Genomic DNA, 23,471 nt, shown 5'->3' with positions numbered 1-23,471 from the left:
GGCACCAGTCGAAAAGTGAAGGAGAGTGGGAAAGAGACACTGAGCAGAGAAGCAGGAGGAGAGAGGGATGAAAAACTCTTTTTTCGCTGATTGTGCCTGAATTATGTATCAACCCTAATGTATCTGTCCTGCCTATATAAAATATACACTTTCCCTGTCTTCACCGCCCTCTCTCAGTGCCTTGTGGTGGGAACATCACATCAGACAATGGGACCATCTTTTCCCCGGGTTACCCTGAGGAGTATCCAAGCTCAGCTGACTGCTCCTGGCTGATTACTGTGGCTCCTGGATTTGGCATCAAACTGACCTTCTCCCTCCTTCAAGTTCATGGGCCACACGACTTCATTACTGTCTGGTAAGAAATGACAGCGTAACAGGCTCCAGATATGCAGAAATAGTTTCAATGAGACAATGCGGACAGTTTGTTATTTTGAGGAAAGCAATATTAAACTTCACCATCGTCTCAAAAAATTCTCAAGAACTTGTTATCAGGCTTTCTTTAATCTTTGATTATTTGTTGTTTTTGTCTTTTAATACGATGTGTTAAATACACTTTTGCCTTTGTGCTTGACTGAGCATCAGTGGGTAAAGCTTCCTTTCATCACCTCCATAATACATGGTTAAAATTGCCATATGTGGCACCAAAGCCAGGTTTTTGCATACACGATGTTTGCCAGTTCTAGTTGATCCTCCAAAGCTTCCAAAGGTCCCAGCTCTCAGTGAGACAGGAGGTCTGACTGCCAGCCAACCTGGCAACATGACCACATGAAAGATCCACATGGTTTTCTGGTGACATCTACGTTTAACTGTTTGCACTACTCATAGAAATTTGTTTGAGGCTTTTTTAGACCACCGATAATTTAAGTCAACATGGCTAAAGCGAGCCAAAATGTCCACTTTCTATCGTATTGTTTCTCATCTCTAAATGGTCCCCGCTGTGCTGATCTTTCCCAGCTAGTTCCTACAGAGCCAAGATGGGGGACTATCTTGTTCCCCATTTTCCAGCTACCACCGCTGTGTATCTATCCACTGAACTACTGAGCCAAGGAAATGGGCCCCTTAATGGCGGCTTGGCTAGAGTGCTGTCAGGCAGAAGTCCCTAGCCAGCCGTTTCCAGAGCTGCTTGTAATCTCCCATGCCCAGTCTGACAGCCAAAGACAGATGGTTTTTAAGCTGAATGGTTGTGGCAGGAATCTGGGAGCTGGCTTAATCGGCCATGCCCACACCAGGGGACTGCCAAGGCTGGGCCACAGCTTCCAGAGACACTCCCTTTGGATAGCTGTTAGCAGGAGCACCACAGTCGAGACCTGTCACTCCACGCTTACTGTATCTCAAATTCTACCTTATTTTAACATAATCATCCAAAACAGGTGAGGGGTAATCTCTTTGGGTTTGTTGAAGTGTGAGCAGCTTGATTATACTCTTCTGAAGCTGCTTGACAATAATCTGGCATGTGGCTTAGTAGTTTGTTTGCATCACAGACCCTTAAGGTTCTTTATGGCTCCTATACAAGTGAGCTCTGGAGCATAGACTGGTGTTTCCAGTGTATTGTTGTTTTTGCATTTATGGTTGACTTGCAACATTCCTCCATTTTTAGGGATGGTCCACAAGAAACAGCCAGGAAACTAGGTGTGTTTACTGATGGAGAGCCCAACGACCCACCCAGCAGCACATCTAATCAGGTGCTGATACGGTTCCGTAGTAATACAGAGAAGGGTGGACTCTTTCGTATCAGCTATCAAGGTTTGTACATGGTGTGGATCTAGCTTTGTTTCTAGCTCTTGATTTACATACATTCTTTGTTTAACTCCTTTCATGTCTTTGATGCACTCACAGCTTACAGACTACAGTACTGCCTCCCTCCCTCCATCATTCCTAATGCTGAGATTCTGATGGCAAGCAAGGAATTTAAAATTGGTAGGTGGAAATGCTGTCACAATAAGACCCATGCACTTAAACACAATGGCACTGACACTTCTGCCTTTTTGTATTTAATGTTGTTCCCATGCAGATTTGCAGAACCGTAGCATTTTGAAGCATTCATGAAGCTTCTAACTTTGGCTGTTTTTATTGCCTAGGTTCGCTGAATACACAGTCCATTCAGACACACCTCAAATGCATCACCTAGGGCAGGTGATCTCATTCCCTTTGAAGACAACAGAGATGAATTCCTGTTTCTGTATTTGTGTAGCTATTTGACCTTTATTATTCAGAGGCATAAACGTAGCAACACTGACATAGTGTCTGTAGGATCCCATGGGGATTTTTGTGTCCACAGATTCATCCCAGTTTTCACTGAAACACATGACTGATGATAACTTCTGTATTGTTATAGAATCCTTTATAAGGAGCACTTTTTACATGTATCATAACAGTTAATGCTACTGCTTCTGACCTTGACCTTGACTGTTGCTCTCCTTTGTCCGTCACTGTTTTCAGGTGATATAGTGCGCTACCGATGTCTCCCAGGATACCAATTAAGTGGAAACAGCATCCTGACCTGTCGGCTAGGTACACATTTGGAATTTGAGGGCCCTCCACCCTCATGTGATGGTAAGTGTTTGTTTACAACTTGAAAACATCCTGGAGTACCATTGATATATCCCTGGATATCCTAGCTTTGAGCACACTTGTACACATCAAACAAGGGTTGGGAGGTGATTTTTGTGACGTATACAACACTGAGTTGGACACAGTATGGTGATGGGTTGTGAAGGATCTTGCAGAAGGCTAAAGCACCTTAACTAGTGTGCCCTACATCAAATTTGCCAATGTTCATAAGGTTGAGTCATCAGGGGCCACCAATGAGATCAGCTGGTCTACTGGGATTTTACCTCATGGCCTAAATATAAACTCACTGGCCACTTCATTAGGTATTACTGTTTAACTGCTCATTAGGACAAATATTTGATCACATGGTAGCATTTCATTGCATTTAGGCATGTAGACATAGTGAGGACAACCTGCAAAAATTCAATCCGAGCTTCAGAATGGGGATGAACGGTCATTTTAGAGATTTTGAATGTGGCATGGATTTGTTTCAGAAATTGTTGATATACTAGAGAAAATGCCTTACCAGAGGTCAGACTGTTTCGAGCTGATAATAACAACATGGAAAAATCACTGACTGGTCTGATGAGTCATGATCTCTGCTGCAACGTTTGGATAGTGGGGTCAGAAAACAGCATAAAGAACACGAAAGCACAGATCCATCCTCTGTTGTATTAAGAGTTCAGTTTGATGGTGAAGGTGTATTCGTTTTGGCAACATTTTCTTGACAATTTGGGCTTCTGTATGGCAGTTGTTTAATGCCCCTGCCTACCGCAGTACTGTTGCTGACTATGTCCATCCTTTTATGACCTCTTCTGGCTGCTTCTAGCATCATAACATGCCATGCCACAAAAGGCAAATAATCTTACACTGATTTTTTAACATGACATCGAGTTCAGTGTACTCAAGTGGCCTCCACAGTCACTAGATCTCAGTCAGATCCAATAGAGCACCTTTGGGATGTGGTGGGAGGGGAGATTCATATCATGAATGTCCAGCTGACAAATCTGCATTAACTGTGTGACGCTATCATGTATCATGTACCAAAATCTCTGAGAAATGTTTCAAGCACCAAGAAAAATAGGGTCTAACCTCTTCTAGCAACATGTAACTGCCACTAAGTGTATATTTTGCCTAAAAAGCACCAAGAAGACAAATGGGTTCTGCTGCTGTGAAATAAACAGTATGTCAGAACTATATATGGTATAGGTAAGTCCTACTGGTTATGAGTTCTTGTGATAGTTAAGACACTTTACTGTCAAAAGAAATAACTTACAGTATTCCAAAGTAATCCTATCTGCCTGTACCATTTTTATCCTCTCCTACATTTAAGCTGATCAAATAGCATCAAGCACATGGTGTAAAAAACACACATTCTACGTGCACCAGCACAGAAACAACAGGGCCAGTCTGAATATGAACACACAAAATGTTTAAGCACCAAATGCAGTGATGTGGTTTGTTTACATAATATATATCTTAAGATGCATCGAACCATTTTCGAGTCTGATGAATCATAATGTTTTATATGTAGCACAAGTCAACACTGCCTTCATCCTCCAAGAGGGACTGTATGAGTTTATTTTCAGCAGTGTTATGTATCCCTTAGCTCTAATCATGGACTGATGACTCAAACATGGAGCTTCGCCTCTTTTCTTGCTCCTGCGGGTACCCTTTTTTGCCTGTAGTCAGGGAGCGACAGCCAGATATCAGCTTGGTACCATTTCCCATCTTGGCGGATGATGCTTGGGTCCCGTGAGGCCGAGCGCGGCTGCTGTGGCGCTCTCTACATGCTGAGATATCGTCCTCCCAGAGGAATGCAGCACCCACCGCACGCGCTATAACATCGTAATGCTGCACGTTGTGCACGTTACTTTTCCTCGGGGCGAGAGTCTGGGTGCATAAAGGGGTTTGTGCTTCACAGTATCATAAAAGCGTATCTTTCATTTTCTTTCTTTCTTTATTGGAAATGTGTGTCTCATTTAAGAATGCTTCGTGTGTCCCGTTCTGTTTGTGGGTTAGGTGGTGGGCGAGAGGGAGGTTTAGGCGAAGTTTGATAAATGCAACTAATTTAGTGTACTAAATAGGAAAAATATGCAAAGCTCTCAGCATGAGGTGAAAAAGGAGAGAGATACAAAAAAGAATTAGACGAAAGCAAGAGGGTAATGAAAGGGGAAGAGGAACTATGTGTAGGCTAATAATGGAGATGTGGAAAGTGCTTAGGACACCCAGTGAGAGGCAGAACGGAGAATACCGAAAGTGTCAAAAAGCGAGAGGAACAAGGCAGTCCCTTGTATGTATGTTCCCTGGATTTATTTGCCACCCATTTTTACCCCACAGACAGATATTTGCACCTCTATATGTGCAAGAATAAGCCTACAGTGTTTACAATCATGGAACATTGGCAGATGGTTGCCCCTCCCTAAATCTAGTTCTGCTGAAGGGTTCTTCTTGTTAACAGGATTTTTTTTCTTCCCACCATCGCTAAGTGATTGCTCAAAGGGGTCATCTAATTGTTGGAGTTTTCTCTGTGTTGTTGTAGGCTCTTTAACTTATAATATAAAGTACTTTGAGGCAACTGTTGTTGTGATTTGGCGCTAAATAAATAAAATTGAATCAAACTAATGCATAAAATCCAGTAATTTTTTTAGGCTTTTAATATAGGTTCAGTTGCAAAATTCCCTTCAACAATTTGTTTCCCTTTGTGCTGACTAATGTACTGAGAACAGACAACCCACCTCCTGCTCCCCTTTTCTCCAGCTTTTATTAGCTTTTTTTAGGGAGCTGAAAGCAGAGAAAAAGTTAAAAGACGATGCTCGAATGAGAGGGAGAGAGAAGAGGGTCAAAAGATAAACCGATAGGAAGAGAGCAGTTTGAGTATAACTCTGGATACGCTGGAAAAAGCCAAAAACTGGCCTGGAAAAGATGGAGGAGAAATTGCTAAATGAGCAGAAGGGTAGTGAGTAAGTGAGAGTGGGGCTAGAGTTTAAAAGCAAGGCGAGAAAGGGAGACAGGGAGAGACTTAGTTGGAGGGCAGTGAAGAGACGAAGAGCAACAGCTCATTGAAATGCAGGGGACATGCCGGCTGCAGCTGCACCTATCAAATCACCACTTCTAGCTCTGACAAGCAAAACCCTCCCTGCACATTTAGCAGCCCTCACTCCCCGCACACAAACACACACTGAGTCGCTGTATACGTATACTGTATGCACCTCCACGCCGGTCTAGCTGGTGTCTGGGTTACGCAGCGTTGGATGTTGTCATTCTGTGACAGTCTTCCAAGAGTGCAGCCCTGGAACCACTGCCGGGTCTGCAGTGTTCCTTGCCCCCTCGGCGCCAGCATCCTCTCTCATCCTCTGCATTCCCCTCCTCCCTCACTCGACACTCACTTCTCTCCCATGACTCACTAACATCAGACTTATGTTCTTACATAACACATGTAGCCTTTGTTCCCCAGACTTTCTTTGTCATTGTCTGAGGCTGCTTGAAAACAGAGCGCCGTGCATTCCCACACACTTTATAACACACAGGTGTCTGTCAATACCCAGATCTATCTGTCTCTACCTTCCCAAAAACCTGTCATACAGGCAGAGAAATAAAACCTACCATCATAAATATGTAAACACTGACACACAGTAACTTTAGTTTTTTAGCTGTTTAATTCAGAGAACAGTTGCCAGTCATCCAGATGGGTATTTGCTGCCATCGGAGCAACCGGTGGCTTGGTTCAGCATTTGATTTCCCTTCTATTTGATTACACTGGGTTGTATTGGACCCACGGCCCTTAACTACATTTGCTGTCTGCAGAGACCACAGGGAGTTCAGGCATCACACACACAAAGCTGCAGCATCAGTACAAAGTGTTGCTTGAATTCATTAATGAAAACACAATGAGCTCTGATGAGTCCAAATCCCTGTGTTTATCCCCCAGACAGATTTCTGGTTAAAACCTGCATAATAATCCATCACATTACTTTCCCAGCTAGTTACAGTAGCTTTCTTCATCCCTGTCCCCTTTTGTTTTTCTCGCCTCTTCATTTATCTCTCTTCCGCTCCGATTTTTTTCCCCTCTCTCTCTGCCCCTGTCTTCTTTTGTTAGAATGGATTACAGCTACCCCCTTCGTTTCCCATCTTCATTGTCATCCCTGACTTCTAAGAGTTGTTAGGCCCTGATCCACATTAATACTTATGTTGTGGCCCTTCCTATTCATTCGTCTCGTTATCAGACCTCGGCTTATGCTAATTAAAAGCCATCTCAACGGCAATGCAGCAGTTCAAGCTTGATACATATAGTAGATTTATGTATAGGGGCAGTTTGATTGGGAAGATATTTGCAAACTTTGAACAGTTTCCCCACAAACAGAAGGGACGCTTCACAGAACGCTGTCCCTGCTGCCTGTTTATTCCGCTCCTCGTCTCATTAAAGTGAGATTTCATTTTGAGCTCTATCAGGGTTGATCTCACCTTGTGTGTCGAAGCACCCCCCCCTCACACACACACACTTTCTTTTTCTTTTTCTTTTTTCCAGCTGTCAGATTTGTCCCCTAATACCCTTTTGTTTACAGCCAGAGTGATGCTTCATTTCAAAATGGATTAGTTTAATAAGTAGCAGCCTATAGATAAGCGCCCCTGCCCATCTCTTTCCATCAGCTCCGAGACAAGCTGAAGTGAGTTTTGAAGACACATCCAGGCTTTCTGAAAGGTCACTGACAACACATATCTCATCCTCGGAGAATTGATCATTTAATGAACTTCACTCTTAGATTTTATATGCCACTTCCAGGTGCAATCACTTCCACTATCGCTGACGGATTTAAACCTTTTTGACTCATATCCACTGAGGGGCTTGACGTTGTAAATGATTTTTGCAGACTTGGGGAATGTCTTCTCGGAATTTAGGATCATAGGTGATTAATGTTGCTTTACTTCCAGAAGTCGATGCCAGAAGTGGTACTTTGCCAGGCTATTTTCTTTTTTCTTTTTTTCTTTTTCTTTTTTTTTAGACAAAACTGCTGTTTTTGGTTGATGAAGAACACTGAAAAATATTAATTGTTTGTTTGGAAGCATTATACTTAGGGAAATGTAGCAAATGCAACAAATGGTTACATTTGACAGAAAATAATTCTTACATGCCAGCTTACCTGACATTATCCGAAATTTCCTGAGGGAATAAATCCCATCTAGCTGACACGCCAACCCCAGTAAAACAAACGGGAAGAATTATTTGCAGATGCTGTTTAAACCAAGGCTTTCTGCCATATTTTTATGCAAATTTCATAATCTTTTTCCCCTATGAACACAGAGAAGATGATGAACAAACCAAGGCATGCACAACTGTTCATTCACACACACAGGCTCACCTATTTACAAGTTAATAGTCGCTTCACATTGCTCAAGAAAAGAGGCACACAGCTTGAGCTCCAGTCAGAGAATTCAGGATTTCTCAGCTGTTGTGAAGGACCTCAAAGTGCCAAGTGCTTCCTTTGCCCTAAGGTAAAACAGTGCATGGGTATTAAAATTGCAGCACACGGCAGATACTTTATACCCCAAGCAAAGTTTTCTGCCACATTTGTTTGACAAACACAAATGCTTGCAAAAAAATCTATGCGCATGCAGAGAGAGCACCTGGTCGAGTAAGTGCTGTTTTAAGCGGTTTGTCAGTACATTTTTATGTATGTGTGTGTGTTTTTAATGATTTCTCCAATGAAAGAATTTAAAGCCTTTGGCGTGTAACAGCTTAAATATACTCTTTTCTTATTGCTATTAGTTGGAATGGATGTATTCATAATTTCAACAGGACTTAAACTGTTGGGTTGCACGTCTTTTGTCCTGTCTCCCTCCCTTCATCTCCGGGCTCGGCAGATGGCTGCCTCTCCCTGAGCCTGTTCTCTCCTGTTAAAAGGAGGTTTTTCCTTCTCGCAGTCACCAAATGCTTGTTTTTAGAGGCTCGTCTAACTGTTGGGATTTTCTTTCTATTGTTTTAGGGCCTTTACCTTACAATATAAAGCACCTTGAGATCACGTTGTTATATGGTGCCGTATAAATAGCAATGAATTGAGTCTAAGGAGGTTGGAAAGAAAATGATTGGACTTCTTTGAGGTTTTCTTGAAGATGTTGCACCTCTCATCCATAAGGCTTCCTCAGTTCTAAAATCAAAAGGTGGAGAGTCATCTTGCATCAGCTGACTTGATAGGGTCACATTATAGGATTGGGCAAGCCCTCACAGTGGTTTCACCCGAAACCTCTGGAGGTAATGACCTTCGCATTTTTTCCCATCTTGGCTCATGTGATGACACACATGATTAATAGTGGCTCAATGACCTTTCTAAGGGACAACCTCTGCTAAGGTTTATTCATGGGATTACCATGACTTGGATGACTTGAATTCAGTGCAATTTAAATTGAGTTGCAGCAGGGCTTCTGTGTTAAAACAGTTAAATACTGTTAGGTATGGCAAAATTTGTTCTTAGATAATTTTCTATGGAAACTATTGAAAGCTGTAATCACAGCAGTAGAAAAATCCTTTTTTAATGTTTGTGTGCAACTACAGAGATTTTTTTAGCTTTGTTGAAAGTGTTATTACACATCAGCTTCATCTTCTCTATGCATATAGACACAGTGAAGACAAGTAGTATTTAAACAAACAGTGTAGCTGTTGCATTGTGTCGCCATAACAGCATGTTGCATCCTTTCATTTTGCAGCTTGTTTATGGGGCTGCAGTGTGCATGCAGACATCTCTGTCAGATTAAAAGGTTGGCTTTACAGCACTGCAGCAAAAACACAACAGACAGGAGCGCTGCGTGCTGTCTGATAATATGGAATGAAACCACTAGAAAATGTCAAAGGATGTCATGGAGACGTCCTGCAAGAATGCAAATGACAGAGGGAGAAAATGAGATGAGCGGATGTATGAGGTCCGCCCAGACGTGCCTCTTCAAAAAGGCGCTTTGAGGCAGATGTGAGCGTTAACCACCGAGTTAGCATCACATCTGTCGCACACTCACAATGGGAAAAGAAGACGGAATACGCTAATGGCAAGTCAGTAATATTATGTAACGTATAAGCCGTTTCCTGGAGTGACTTAGCATGGACAGCTTTGTTTCCCCGTGACAGCATCAGGACCAGAATGACAATTAGCTTAGCTATGCTTTTAGTCACATTGAGTTGCCCTCCAGCAACAGTATGGCTCTAACCAATCCAATTTGTGTTTCAAGGTAAATTGATTCCACTAAAACAAATGAACAATCGCTGAATGTGATGCGCAATTATGAAACGACAATACAGGAACAGATCATCATTCCTGTAGGTCACAATAATAGATTTACGTTTTGTCTCTCTGCTGTTTCTTTCTGTCAACAGTGACGTGTCCCATGAACGAGATACTCACAGCCTCCACGGGCGTCATCATGAGTCAGTCGCCCGGCAACGGTTTTCCCCACTTTGAGTCCTGCTCCTGGGTGGTTAAGGTAGAACCCGGCTACAACATCACTTTCACTATCGAACATTTCCAGACCAGCCGTCAGTTCGATGAGCTTGAAATCTTTGATGGTGAGTGACTGCATCTGTTAAGACAGAGAACTTGTGTTCATCAGTGCTAACATAAACGACAGTGTTTATCTGTTTGTACCTGTTTGGTTTATACCATTACATTTCCTAGTGGTTTTCTTGGTCTGGATTACCAGCTGGACTCCCTGTGACATGTCTTTTCACATATCCCCTGGCAAAAAGAGTCATTTTCACAGATATCTGCAATTAAAGGCTAAAATAAGCCAGAAGGCTAAATCCACTATTCCCAACAAAGCTCTCTGCCACTGGTAACAGAAAATCAAACGTAGGCTCCCTTTTATGGTGACAGAACATCTACATCTGCCTTGTACATTTGCATGTGATTAGAGGTACAGTCAGCATCTCTGCCAGGCTGCTCTGAGAAAGTGGTGATCGTATACACTGGTGATGCTGATTAGTGCTTTTTATCTTCTGCCGAGTGTAGAGGAACAGACATTTGCTAACCTTGGGGCTGCCAAGCCAATTATGGACTGAAGTCTTATTTTTTTCCCCATCATTAGAAGATTAGGAAATTGTGATATTTTTCAAACTTCTGTGCTTCTGTTTGGATAAAGATAAATTCTGTGCAAATATATATATGTGGATATATATATATATGTATATAAATTATGTGTCCTCATTACATTTTTGTTTTTTACTTTTGACTAGAATATACTTTACAGAATTTATCTCACATTTATAGAACATAAAAGCTTAGATAAAAACCGTGCCTTTTTAGTAGTCTTGTGATTTTTACAGCTGGATGCCTCTCAAATCATCATTCCCCTCACCCATGTCTTCATCCAGGCCCATCCAGACAGAGTCCTCTCCTAATCACACTAAGTGGTAACTATTCCAGTCCGCTCAGCATCACCAGTTCCAGTAACAAAGTCTACCTGCACTGGTCCTTCGATCACACTACCAGCCACAAAGGCTTCCGCATACGCTACTCAGGTGAGTCTAAAGCAGCGATTTGCTAGCATGGGGTGCATGGCTTCTTTCGAAATCGAATTTCTCTAAAGTTTTCAAGTCTTTATGAAATTCAAGGCCAACACCGAAATGCTTAAAATGTGTGGAATGGCAGACATTGACAGCTTCATATGTACACTGGGGAATATTAACTTGATAATTCTGGACCTCGTTTGTAAATTCAGTCTCTTCAGTGGTGCGTTCGGTTTACTCTCTAAAGGAGACCAATATTTGGACTGCCAACTGCAGCTGAGATGACCAGAAATATCAGCCATCTCTATGACAACCTAGTGGGGGTGGTAGGCATCTGCAACACTTGGGAATTAGTAAACACTGTGTCTTGTATTGCCTATTATTCCTCTGTTTTGTCCTGCTCCTGTGAAGGATCTGTTGGTATACGACACCTGCATAACTCGCTGTGAATTATGACTGTGTAAATATTTAAAAGGCTCCCTCCGTTCTGTATCAACACCACTCAGCCAGATTGACTAATCGTCTCTCTCCCCTCCTCTCAGCGGAGCTTTCTGTCTCCCCAACCGGATGTTCTGCCCTATTTTTCTTTTGCCTCGTTTAATATCTTCTTCCTAAGCACTGACGGATTTTGCTGTAGCGGGTTAAGCCACAGACTGAGGTCTGTTTGAGAACCCAAGAGTTGCCTCGGTCTGTATGGAATCACCTTTTGTGGTATCTTAGTGGGAAGGAAGAAACAGATAGGACTGTGTTCAGCTATGCTCCTCATCAATCCATCTTTTCTCTGAAGGGGAAGGTATTCCATTCCATTACTTCCTGTTTTTACTCTCCATCCAAGACTTCCCTCACTGTTTCACTCCATTCATCTTCTCCGTGGATTCAATTAACTTACAGTGAGCCCGACTCTGTCGGCAGCTGCAGGGTTGATTGCAAAAAGACAAACTGTATAACAGGGCAAGTAGAAATGAACACGGGCAAATGAGCTAGACCCAGATAGAAGTAAAGAACTGAACTCAAGGGTGGCTCAGAAGCCGCCAGTCACAGTGACTGACAGGAAAAGGCCTTGCAGAGGAACATATACAGTACCTTTGCAGGGTATTTAATTTGGGTTTGCATGTCTTCTTTTTCTTATCTGTGTAGTCATCAAGAAGAACATTAATGAGAAGCCATCCTCCTGATGAGAGTGGAGATGTCTGGCTCTTCAACATTAAGCTCAGACACTACTTTTGACAGCCCAAGGCCTGCACTGAACTGCCGTGTATCATCGCCTAAGAAATCTAACATCTTTCTTAGTGAACCTCAGTGTCAAATTCTGCATAAAGTGTGTTTTATCTAACATCTCTTCTGTGCCACAAAAAGGTCTGTCAGCTCACTTGAAAAGGCTCAAATTACCTCTCGCCTTGGGAAAAAAAATGTTTCAAGGTAGCAACAGTTTAAAAATGGGCAAAAACATCCTAACCTTTGACATGGCTTTAAGATTTTATACAGCAGGGAAGAGTCATCTGATTGTCTGTTTTTAAAAAATTCACACTAACTTGAAAGAGAGGCCATTTCCATTCCCACATGTTAGCAAGTTGAATTTAAATTAGCATTTTTCTAAAAATGTAATGCAGTCAGCAGTTCCCACAGCGAGCGTCATTTCCTATGTCCCGTTATCCCGTTGCATAAATTGAAAACCGTTTTGACAATCTGTGTTTCTTTACTTAAACTCCCTCAATCTTCAGCTGATGTGCAGTGATGTGCCACGCTATTGTGAAATCTGCAAAAATACAGTTTAGGCCTGGGAGCCTTCAGTTCTTTGGAAACCTGGACTCCATCGTCGGCACCATTTGCCATGATGAATGATCATCGCCGCTACCAATTTTAACCGAAAACAACAACATACACTTTGTTCCTGCTTTTTTGTACCCGTCACTTTTACGAATCTCCTCTGGGGTAGCTGACAAACTCCAGCTTTGCTTTGCAGAACAATATTTTTCTTTAATCAATTTTTCTTGTCTCAAGTAGTTTTGGGGGGTTTTGCCAGAAAGAAATTGCAGGTTAACACTTGTATAAATTCATATCCTCCTTTATGTCACCTGGGGTAGAAGATGAAAAAGGGATCTGGGACTATTGAAAGAACATTAATCTGTCACCTTTTTTTTAACAACTGCATCTTATTGGCTCGTGATTGTTTGTTGTCCTCATTGAACTCAATTTTATCTTTTCCTGTATCTTTTCTTTCTTTCTTTCTTTTTTTTGTGTCAAAGCTGCCTACTGCAGCCCTCCAAACAGCCCAGTAAATGGCACAGTGCACAGTCTGACAGGCACAAAACTCGGCAGCACCCTGCGTTTCAGCTGTGACCAGGGCTTTCGTCTTATTGGCCAAAGCAGTGCCACCTGTACGCGGACTGCACAGGTGATCTACCAGTGGAACGCACCGGTCCCGCTTTGCCAAGGTGAGCGGTCGGCAGCAGCAACTGATGAGTAAATAACAAATATGTTTAATAAAATCAGTAAAGGGGTCAGATAGTTTTGATTGGCCTCGATATTTTGCTCATAAAACTATTTTCACCATTATCCTTCTGATTCAGCATCTACTCTCGCACTGTTTCTCAAAAGTAATGAATTGCTCAAGTTTTAGCACACTTTAGCTAATTGGGATTCAAGAAGACATTGTGATAGCATGATTTGATAAAAACGTTTCTCTGAATCTCTGAGATTAGAGTTTGATGATGTCACCTGCAGCCCTAAGACGGTTTTAGAGGATGCACACTTCATTGTTGCTTTAGAAGATCTTCAGTTCAATTGCTTTATGTGTTAATCTGCTGGGTTTTAGCCTGTTGTTTGCTTGTCACTTTTTGAAAACGTCCAGCAGTTTAATCGATCTTTGAAACTCCCCATATTTAACAAAAACTACACAGATGTTTGATTGAATTGCTTGTTGAAAGAAAATAAATAAATAAAACAAAACAAATAAAACCACAGAGTTGTAATATATGTCTATTTTAAAAATTACTAAGTAGCATTTTAGATTTCACAAGGCTATTGTGTCACATTCATCGAGTTCCAATATCAGTGAAATGTGTTTGTGTGCGTGTTCAGATTTTCGCCTTTATTCTATAACAAAAGCATGAAATCTAAAAGCTCTATTTCCACATTCTACTTTCCACCAGCCCTGCTAACAAAATCAGCTGAAGCATAAACTCAGAGCCGCCAGTGCCAGCCATTCAGTGTCTGGTCAAGTCTGCACCAGGTGTAATCTCCACATGAATTGCATGTGTTCTCTCTACACTAGACTGTTTATATTGTGCAGATGGTGGCCCAAGCTAATGTTTACTGCACATCGGTGAAGGCTTTCACAGTGTGTTTGTACAGGAAGCCAGTTGTTAGCTAAGCACCCTGCATACAAAGATGGTTTGTGCATTTTAGTTTTTGATATCTTACCTACCTGCTGCATTTCCCCCCCTTTATTTCTTTCCCAGTCATGTCCTGTGGGATGCCAGTTCCTCCTGTTAATGGCAGCATTGCTGGCCAGGACTTCTCTCTAGGAGCCAGAGTCACCTATCAATGTAACCCTGGATTTCGGCTCTCGGGGCCCATCACCACCTCAGTGATCTGTCAGGAGTCTGGGAGGTGGAGCCCCATAGAGGCCCCACCTAGATGTATTCGTGAGTATAGTAGTGGTTTGCAGTCACAAGTAGAAAAAAAACCAAATCATTACAAAAAACCCACCACCAACAAGAAAAAAAGAATCTGAATGAATTATGGTTTGATCTTTGATCTTCCAGCTGTCACCTGCCCCGACATTGGTCACTCTGCAGTGGAACATGGGAGATGGAGGCTAATCTATGGGACTCAAAACCAATATGATGCTATCATGATGCTCACTTGCGACCCAGGATATTATTACAGAGGTCAAAGGGTAATTCGCTGCCAAGCCAACAGCACATGGAACTATCCAAATCCTCGCCCAGTTTGCGAGAGTGAGTGTAAACAGTTTTCTTACTTTAAAGACTTTTAACATCTTGCTCATCTGACCCAAACAAAAAGAATGGAGCCAAACAGAACTGTTTTCTAATCAATGGGAATCTATACCCATTTGTGTTTTTCCCCCCATTTCAGTCATCTCCTGCGGGGACCTCGGGACTCCACCGAACGGACACAAGATTGGAACCCTTACTGTGTATGGAGCTACAGCTATTTTCTCATGCAACACGGGCTATACCTTGGTGGGCTCTCGGGTGCGAGAGTGTATGTCCAACGGGCTTTGGAGTGGAACACAGGTCCAGTGCCTGGGTGAGAGCTTAAACACCCTAAAATGTTTTACTACTTTCCATGTGTCCTGCACTTTGCTTCAAGCATTATTAGCAACACTTACGTGGGACTTTTTCTTTTTTTTCTCTTGATCATCCTCAGCGGGCCATTGTGGTACTCCAGAGCCAATAGTGAATGGCCAGATCATTGGGGAGAATTATAACTATCGAGGCAGCGTTGTGTACCAGTGTAACCCAGGATTTCGGCTCATTGGAGTGTCAGTGCGAGTCTGTGAACAGGATCACCACTGGTCAGGACATACTCCTGTTTGTGTTTGTAAGTGCCACAGCAAACACCTATTATTTGTAAAGCTGTGTGTGTTGTAAGCTAGTGCGTGTCTGACTTTCTCTCTCTGCTTAAAGTGCCGTAGTGATTTTTAGTAAATGGACACACATGTCGTCTTGTTCTGATCATAACTCACTAACTGACTGCCAGTTCATAGTGATTATACTTGGGCCTGCTGGCACTAATCACCAGTTATTTTATTGCTGCAAGCATTTTTACTTAGAAGCTTCTATATATGTTTTGCACTTTTACTTACAAAGACAAAATTATTATTCCAAAAGAATGCATGGTATTTGTCTTTTAATACAAATCATTTTGTAAGAAGATTACTTTACAAGATGCCAGCGGTTAAATAATAATAATAATAATAATACATTTTATTTAAATAGCGCCTTTCAAAGCACCCAAGGACACTGTACAACAGATAAAAACTGGAAATATACACAATGATAAGAATAGAAGATAAAAGTTAAAACATACAGAAATTTAAGAATAGGCAATTTTAAACAAATGAGTTTTAAGGGTGGACTTAAAAAGAGAGAATGAGCTAATATTTCTGAGGTCCGGGGGTAGGGAATTCCAAAGTCGAGGGGCAGAGCAACTAAAGGCCCTCCCTCCCATTGTGATCAGACGAGCAGAGGGAACAGAGAGAGAAAGAGAAGATGAAGATCTGAGGCAGCGGGATGGGAGCTTCATCTGTAATAAGTCAGAGAGGTACGGTGGAGAGAGAGAGTGAATAGCCTTGAATGTATACAGAATTATTTTAAAATGGATGCGAAATTTGACCGGGAGCCAGTGAAGTTGCTTCAGGATTGGGGAGATGTGGTGGGTAGAAGAAGTCCTAGTAATAATACGGGCAGCGGAGTTCTGGACACGTTGGAGCTTGTTGATAGATTTTTGTGTGAGGCCAAATAATAATGAGTTGCAGTAGTCAATTCTAGAGATAACAAGATTATGGATGAGAATGGCAGTGGCGTAAGGTGTGAGGAAGGGGCGGAGGCGATTAATGTTACGGAGTTGGAAATATGCTGCACGTGTAATATTATTGATATGCGAGTTAAAGGATAATGTGCTATCGAGAATGACACCCAAGCTTTTCACAGAAGGAGAGATAGGGACCAGCGAGTTATTGATGGTGAGAGAGAAATTGTTAATTCTGGATAGCAGTCGTTTGGTGCCAACCAGAAGAAGTTCCGATTTATTGCTGTTGAGTTTAAGAAAGTTGGAGGAGAACCAAGAATTGAGTTCAGCTAGACAGAGGATAAGGGAGGGTGGAGGAAGAGTAGAGTCAGGTTTGGTAGAGAGATAGAGCTGGGTGTCATCGGCGTAGCAGTGGAACTGAATATTATATTTACGAAAAATATATCCGAGTGGAAGAAGGTAGATGATGAAGAGAAGGGGCCCGAGGACAGATCCCTGGGGCACGCCAGTGGATAAAGGAGAAAGTTGAGAAGTGAAGGATTTTAATTGAATGAACTGAGTGCGATCAGATAGATATGATTTAAACCAGGCTAGTGGAGTGTGAGAGAGACCAATAGAAGCTAATCTGCTAAGGAGAATGGGATGAGAGATGGTGTCAAAAGCTGCACTCAGATCAAGAAGAATAAGGATGGAGAGGAGACCAGAATCAGCTGCTATAAGAAGGTCGTTTGTTATTTTTATAAGAGCAGTTTCAGTGCTATGTAAAGGACGAAAGCCGGACTGGAACTGTTCGTAGAGGTTATTATCAGTTAGGTGAAGATGGACTTGTGAAGCAACTATTTTTTCAAGGATTTTTGAGAGAAATGGTAGATTGGAGATAGGACGAAAGTTATTAAAGTTGTTGGGATCTAGACCAGTTTTTTTCAGGATTGGGGTAATAGCAGCAACTTTGAAGGAAGCAGGAACAGTTCCAGTGGTGAGTGAAGAGTGAATAATAGCAGATATGAGGGGAAGGAGAGGGAGTAAGCAGGCTTTAACGAGGACAGTGGGGATAGGATCGAGCTGGCAGGTAGAAGGCTTTGATTTATGGATGAGATCAGCAATATCAGCTAAGGATGGAAGTTGAAAAACAGAGAGGAAGTGAGAAGGGGGGGAGTTAGGACAGAGAAGCTACATTGAGCATTAGGGTCCAGGTCTAAGTGTATTTTATGAATTTTATCCTCTATAAGAAAACTGGCCTTACTATTCATAAGGATATGTTTAATAACCACGTTCTGTTTTACCAGGAATGTATTAGTCAAACCAAATCTGCTTACTACTCTGCTATTGTCTGCTCAAGTAAGAACTCTACCAAGACCCTTTTCTCACTATTCAATTCTTTTAACAGGCCACCTGATTCTCTCCCTGCTCATCTCTATTCATCTAACTTCTGTGATGCTCTAATGCTATTCTTTATGGCGTTCAAGCTGTCGGCCTTTAGCTTTCAGTAGCCGGAGTTCAGGGGTGTACCAGGGTGCAGAGCGAGAAAAAAGTACAGTTCTGGTTTTTTGTGGAGCCAGGGAATTTAAAATACTACTAAGGCTATGATTATAAAAAAGTACCAGGTCCTCTTGAATAGCTAAATTGTTTGAAGACAAGCAGCTAGAAAAAGCAGAGGAAAAAGCAGACATGTCACTGGTGTAGAGCCTGTGGCTTTAGTATCTTTTGTTTTGTTTTGTAATACAGGCCTTACTAAGGTGGTGGTGTTAAGCCCATTCATTCACTCAACTGCTCAGCAAGTGTGTAGACATGACTTTCTTTCTCCCTTGACTCTCTCAGCCATCACCTGTGGCCACCCTGGCAACCCTACCTTTGGTATGACCCAAGGAACCCAGTTTAACCTAAACGATGTCGTGCGTTTCATCTGCAATACTGGATACGTTCTACAAGGGGCTGTAAAATCGACTTGCCAGGCCAACGGGCAGTGGAGCAACATCCTACCCAGGTGTAAAAGTGAGTGCCAAATCAATGCTCAGTACCTTATTGCTGAAATTCCAAGAATACATGTGAAGATAAAAAAAATATATGTGCGGGATGTCATCTTTTACCAGATCCTGTGACCAGTGTGATGTTCATTATTTCTTTAAAAGCAAAGGAAACAAAGTTGGTTAACAGCCGTGTGTAGACAAACTAGTGTGACAGTTTATCCACGACAACTCCATCATTTCAAAATATATGTATCCATTTTTAATATAAAAAGAAATGATGACCTCACAGCCCATTGTTCGCTAGTGATCCTAGTTTCAGTCACTGTGCTAATGTACTGTTTATAAGGTTGTAGAAACCTGCAGTCAGCTGAGACTGAAGAAGTTCCAGCTGAAAAGTTTCTCCCACTGAAAACGCAATGACCAGATGCGTTGTGGAAAGTTGTGGAAAGAGACGACAGTTAAAAATACATAAATGCAAAAAAAAACCCCATAGCTTTTGATTCCAAAATAAAAATCTAATGCAAATTCCAGATTTTTAATAATATGAATACAATAATAATAATGACAGTGCATTAGGAGCAGTTGTTGACTTGAAGCTTTATCAGAAAGGAAAGTTTAAGCCTAACCTTAAAAGCAGTGTTTGTCATGAATTCAAACTGGGAGCTGGTTCCACAGAAGAGGGGCTCTAAGCTGAAGGCTCTGCTTCCCTTTCTATTTTTAAATACCCTGGGAACCACAAGTAAGCCTGCACTCTGAGAGCAAAGTGCTCTGTTGGGGTGATACAGCACTATGAGGTCTTTAAGATAAGATGGGACCTGATTATTCAAGACCTTGTATGTGAGGAGCAGGATTTTAAATTCAATACTAGATTAATAAGAAGCCAATGAAGAGAAGCTAATGTGGGAGGAATATGCGCCCTCTTTGTCATCCCTGTCAGTACTCTTGTTGCACCAGTCTGGATCAGATGGATCAAAGGCTGAGATAATAATGAGTTACAATAGTCCAGCATTAGGCACAAGTCTTGTTGAGGTATTCAAAACCACGCTAGCGTTGGTACCTGATGCAAAAAGTGAGTTTGTATCTACACCCTTGCTTATGGAGGTGCAGGTATTTTTTACTCTCCCCCAATCACAATGAGAGCGCAGGCGAAGCACAGCAGCATCTGGGGAGAGGAAGAGTTTAACTGACACGTATTAGAGGAAAATGAAATGAAACTCAAAGAGAAGACCCGATCATTTAATTACCGCAGTTTCAACCATATGGTCCGTGGAGGTTCTGGGTAATATTTACATGTCGTATTATTTCCTCTTAGCCTAGCTGCCTCTGTTACACCCTTAGGCTCACCTGTCTGTCAGAGAGACAAAGTCAGTTAATAACCATGCAGAGAGAGCCAAGAAACAATCGCAGAATCCTTGAGCTTGTATGAAAGGCAGCCGCCTTTGGAGTCCTGGCTTTAGCTCTGAATAAGAAGTACCCTGCTTTGCTTTGAATGAGCGAGGCAAGGACTTTTAATTTGACAGTGTTTTCGTGACAAGCGGCGCATCTCAGGCACTCGTGTCTGTCTCTAAGTCCGCAGAAACGGGCCGCTCGCAAGGTCGGGCCCTAAATGTGACAAGACAGTGACAGAACCGGAGACTGATGGACTCATGAGTTTGTTTTAAATGAGGAGAAAAAGAATGTGGCCTCTTTTTTTTCCCGACACTTCTGATGGGATGGGGAGGTTACAAGTCTCACAGGAATGCTTCTTTGGTTAATAAAAAAGGGGAGAAGCACATTTGGCTGCTGCATGCATAAGCAGGCGAGATTTTCTCCCAGACATACGCTTTAAATCTCTTCGCTCTAGCAGTGACATCATATTAGCATTGGCCTTGTTTCGATGCAGATGCTGACTCTGAGGGGGCTTTTTTTATGTGAATGCTGTGTTGGTGGAGGATGCGTGCGTTCGACGGCCATTATCCCCACTGTTGATGTGGAGACATAAGTAGCTTAGAGGTCTCGTTGTCAATCAGATTTATCACCGTAATTATAGCAATCGAGGCGTATTTAGTGAAGTGTGCTCTCCTGTCTGGCATGTACTTCCTCCCTGAGTGGAAAACTGTGCAGTAATAACACCTCAGTTCTAACTAAACCTTTAGCTTTTCTCTTAGATGAAAACATAGAGAGAAATAGACGCAGAAGGCAGAAAAAAGGGGTAAGGGCGGGAGTCAGTCAGACAAAGCTAATGATTTCCATGGTCTAGATTTTAACTATAAGAGTTCGTAGGTGCCATCAATAATGCAGGGAACACGAGAGCACCGTCAGTGCAGCCAGTCTTCTGCCCCTCTTTAATCACCAATTTTAGTTGCAGCTATACTTGCCTTTCTTGGAAGACTCGTGCGTGTTTGTCTTTCGGTGATAAAAGCGAAGAGACGCAGGATAGAAAAAAAGACCCTTTGACATACCACTTACAGGGCTGTTACTTGACAGAAGGCCAAGAGGAGGAGAGGGTAACCAGGGTCCCCGCTTCTGAGTTGAACAGAGATGAATTACCTCATCCCTTCTTCCCCTCTCCCATTTTAGTCGTCTTTTCCTTTCATCCTTTTACTTCCCTTCTCTCCACACACAAGAATTTACCAGGAGGTCAGTCATTTTAGATGAGTGTTGGATCGCTTTGGAGTGTCTCTGTGTGTCTGTGTGTGTCTGTGTGTGTTGCCTGAGTACATTTTTTCAAAAACTGAATTCCGAGCTTGGAAAGCCTCGCGCTGAAGCAGCTCCACTGCTTCAAATGCGCTTTGTAGTGTTATTATGCGGTAAGTTGTAAATGATGGCACCACAGGTCAGCGCTCCGATGGAAGGAATACATTATAATAGGTATTTGGGGGATGATTTAGCTGTGCTGGCCAGCTTGGGAGCAGGAGAATGAGCAAGCTTTTAGGCATATTAGCATACAATAGGTTCATTTTGGCTGTAGCTAAGGCATACTCATGGGGGCGAGACTGGCAAGGCCAACTGGGGCATAATGGCTGCGTGGGCACTCCCAGACAGCGTTGTAGAGGCCATTAGAACTTTGGCTCCGTAGTACACATTTAGTGGCGGTTAACGGTATAGACTAGAAAGCAGCTGCTCCCCAATGTGTGCTGACTTTGTCGAGGTAATATCAGATTTCAGTTTGCTTGCTTTGGTAACATTCTTCAGCTCACATTCTGTTACGACTTTTAGTATATTCGCCACTATCAGGGCCTATTTCTCACTAACTTTGTACAGCACAGCCCTCCACCCTCTCCCGTGCTGTCCCTCACTCATCCCTCATTCTCCCCTTCCCTAACTCTCTCCATCTGGTGTTAAACTGACATGGTGCCTCTTCTCCTGTGAGCTTTCCATCCATCACCATCTCTGCACCACGACGGCCGGCAGAAGACTGCCTCTAATGAAGCAAATGTTTATTTCCGGAGTCTGCCTCCTACTTCATTTGGATTGGGGTGGATAGATGGAGGGGCGGAAGGAGTCGATGGGGAAAGTAATGGACAGAGTTGGCATGAAGAAAAATAAACCAAAAAAACTATGCTTCTAAAACTGAGTCTCTATGTGGGAGACAGTCATATCAATATCAGGACATGTGGTCTATTACCAGTATGAGAGTCTTCTTTCATCTTTCTTGCTATTAACTGTAAAAAGGAAAATGTAAATGCTTATTGCTTAATGTGTTGTTTTTTGCAGTCTCGCTAACTCCCTCGCTCCCCTCTGTGTTCCTTTCTTTCAGTTGTTAACTGCACAGAGCCAGGACATGTGGAGAACAGCATTAGGCAGGTACTGTCCAGCGGGCCGCATCGCTACAGCTTCCAAACCACTGTGTCATATCGCTGTAGTCCAGGCTACTACCTGCTGGGCACCAGCTCGATCTCCTGTCAGGGAGATGGCACCTGGGACCGCTCCCTACCCAAATGCCTGTGTGAGTAATCTCTGGGTTGTTGTAGGTGATGAGGCATATTGTTTTGTTTATTTGTTTGCATTATACACTGAATAAGATCACTTAGATCACATCCAGCTGATCAGAGCAGACTCATAAATTAGTACAAATAACACATTTTAAGGAAATCAGTGTATTTATATCGGCTGATATTTCAGATACCGGTAGTGAAAATCCGATATTGGTTGAACTCTTCCTGAACAGTTATACAGGGAGTGCAGAATTATTGGGCAAATGAGTCAAAGGAGCTTGCAAAGAAAAGCGTCTGGACTTCTTTAAGTTGCTTGAAAACGATTCACCTCTCATCCGAGAAGCTTCTTCAGTTCTAAGGTCAAATGGTGGAGAGTCCCAGATATAAACCTAGTGGGAGTAACCCCCCACAGAGGGACAAAAGGACCCCCTGATGATCCTCTAATCGCCTGAGCCAAGGTGTGAAACTGGGTGTGGGTCCCAATCAGCCAGAGTTTTGGGTGAGTTCATTGTGAAACCTGGCCCCACCTTATCATGCGAATTTCTGAGGTCAGATGGCCCAGGATGTGAGTGGGCGTTAAGGCGTCTGGGAAGGGATCTCAAAACTGGATTATAGATGGCAGAGAGTTGGTGTCGTAAACCCCCGCCTCTGTTCAAAGATGGTCGCTCACAGTGGACATAGATGGCTTCTTTCACTCCTCTTTCAAACCATCTGTCCTCTCTGTCCAAAATGTGAACATTGGCATCCTCGAAAGAGTGTCCTTTATCCTTAAGATGCAGATGGACTGCTGAGTCTTGTCCTGTAGAGGTGGCTCTTCTGTGTTGTGCCATGCGCTTGTGAAGTGGCTGTTTGGTCTCTCCAATGTAGAGGTCTGAGCATTCCTCGCTGCACTGTACAGCATACACCACATTGTTAAGTTTGTGTTTTGGCGTTTTGTCTTTTGGGTGAACCAGTTTTTGTCTGAGCGTGTTGCTGGGTCTGAAATGCACTGGGATGTCATGCTTGGAGAAAACTCTCCTGAGTTTTTCTAATACACCGGCTACATAGGGG

At 42.6% G+C, this 23,471-nt stretch overlaps 1 protein-coding gene across 1 annotated transcript in view; it reads left to right on the top strand.

The window, feature by feature from the left end:
* csmd2 (CUB and Sushi multiple domains 2) overlaps window positions 1–23,471 on the top strand; it is a 276,414-nt gene that overhangs the window by 222,672 nt on the left and 30,271 nt on the right. The window contains exons 44-56 of the mRNA XM_086281126.1: window positions 178–355; window positions 1,598–1,743; window positions 1,837–1,917; window positions 2,440–2,553; window positions 9,911–10,099; window positions 10,904–11,050; window positions 13,285–13,473; window positions 14,500–14,685; window positions 14,806–15,000; window positions 15,140–15,313; window positions 15,434–15,607; window positions 18,356–18,529; window positions 22,244–22,432. Of these exons, the coding sequence (XP_086137252.1) occupies window positions 178–355; window positions 1,598–1,743; window positions 1,837–1,917; window positions 2,440–2,553; window positions 9,911–10,099; window positions 10,904–11,050; window positions 13,285–13,473; window positions 14,500–14,685; window positions 14,806–15,000; window positions 15,140–15,313; window positions 15,434–15,607; window positions 18,356–18,529; window positions 22,244–22,432 (2,136 nt within the window). The remainder of the gene's footprint in view (window positions 1–177; window positions 356–1,597; window positions 1,744–1,836; window positions 1,918–2,439; window positions 2,554–9,910; window positions 10,100–10,903; window positions 11,051–13,284; window positions 13,474–14,499; window positions 14,686–14,805; window positions 15,001–15,139; window positions 15,314–15,433; window positions 15,608–18,355; window positions 18,530–22,243; window positions 22,433–23,471) is intronic.

This window comes from Aulonocara sp. 'chitande type north' Nkhata Bay, linkage group LG22, assembly GCF_057382095.1.
Source record: "Aulonocara sp. 'chitande type north' Nkhata Bay isolate Kocher_YH1m ecotype deep benthic linkage group LG22, A_spYH_male_GT1.1, whole genome shotgun sequence".
In the NCBI taxonomy this organism is placed as follows: domain Eukaryota; kingdom Metazoa; phylum Chordata; class Actinopteri; order Cichliformes; family Cichlidae; genus Aulonocara; species Aulonocara sp. 'chitande type north' Nkhata Bay.
The sequence above is the reverse complement of the archived record's forward strand: the minus strand, read 5'-3'. Positions and strand labels throughout refer to the sequence as shown.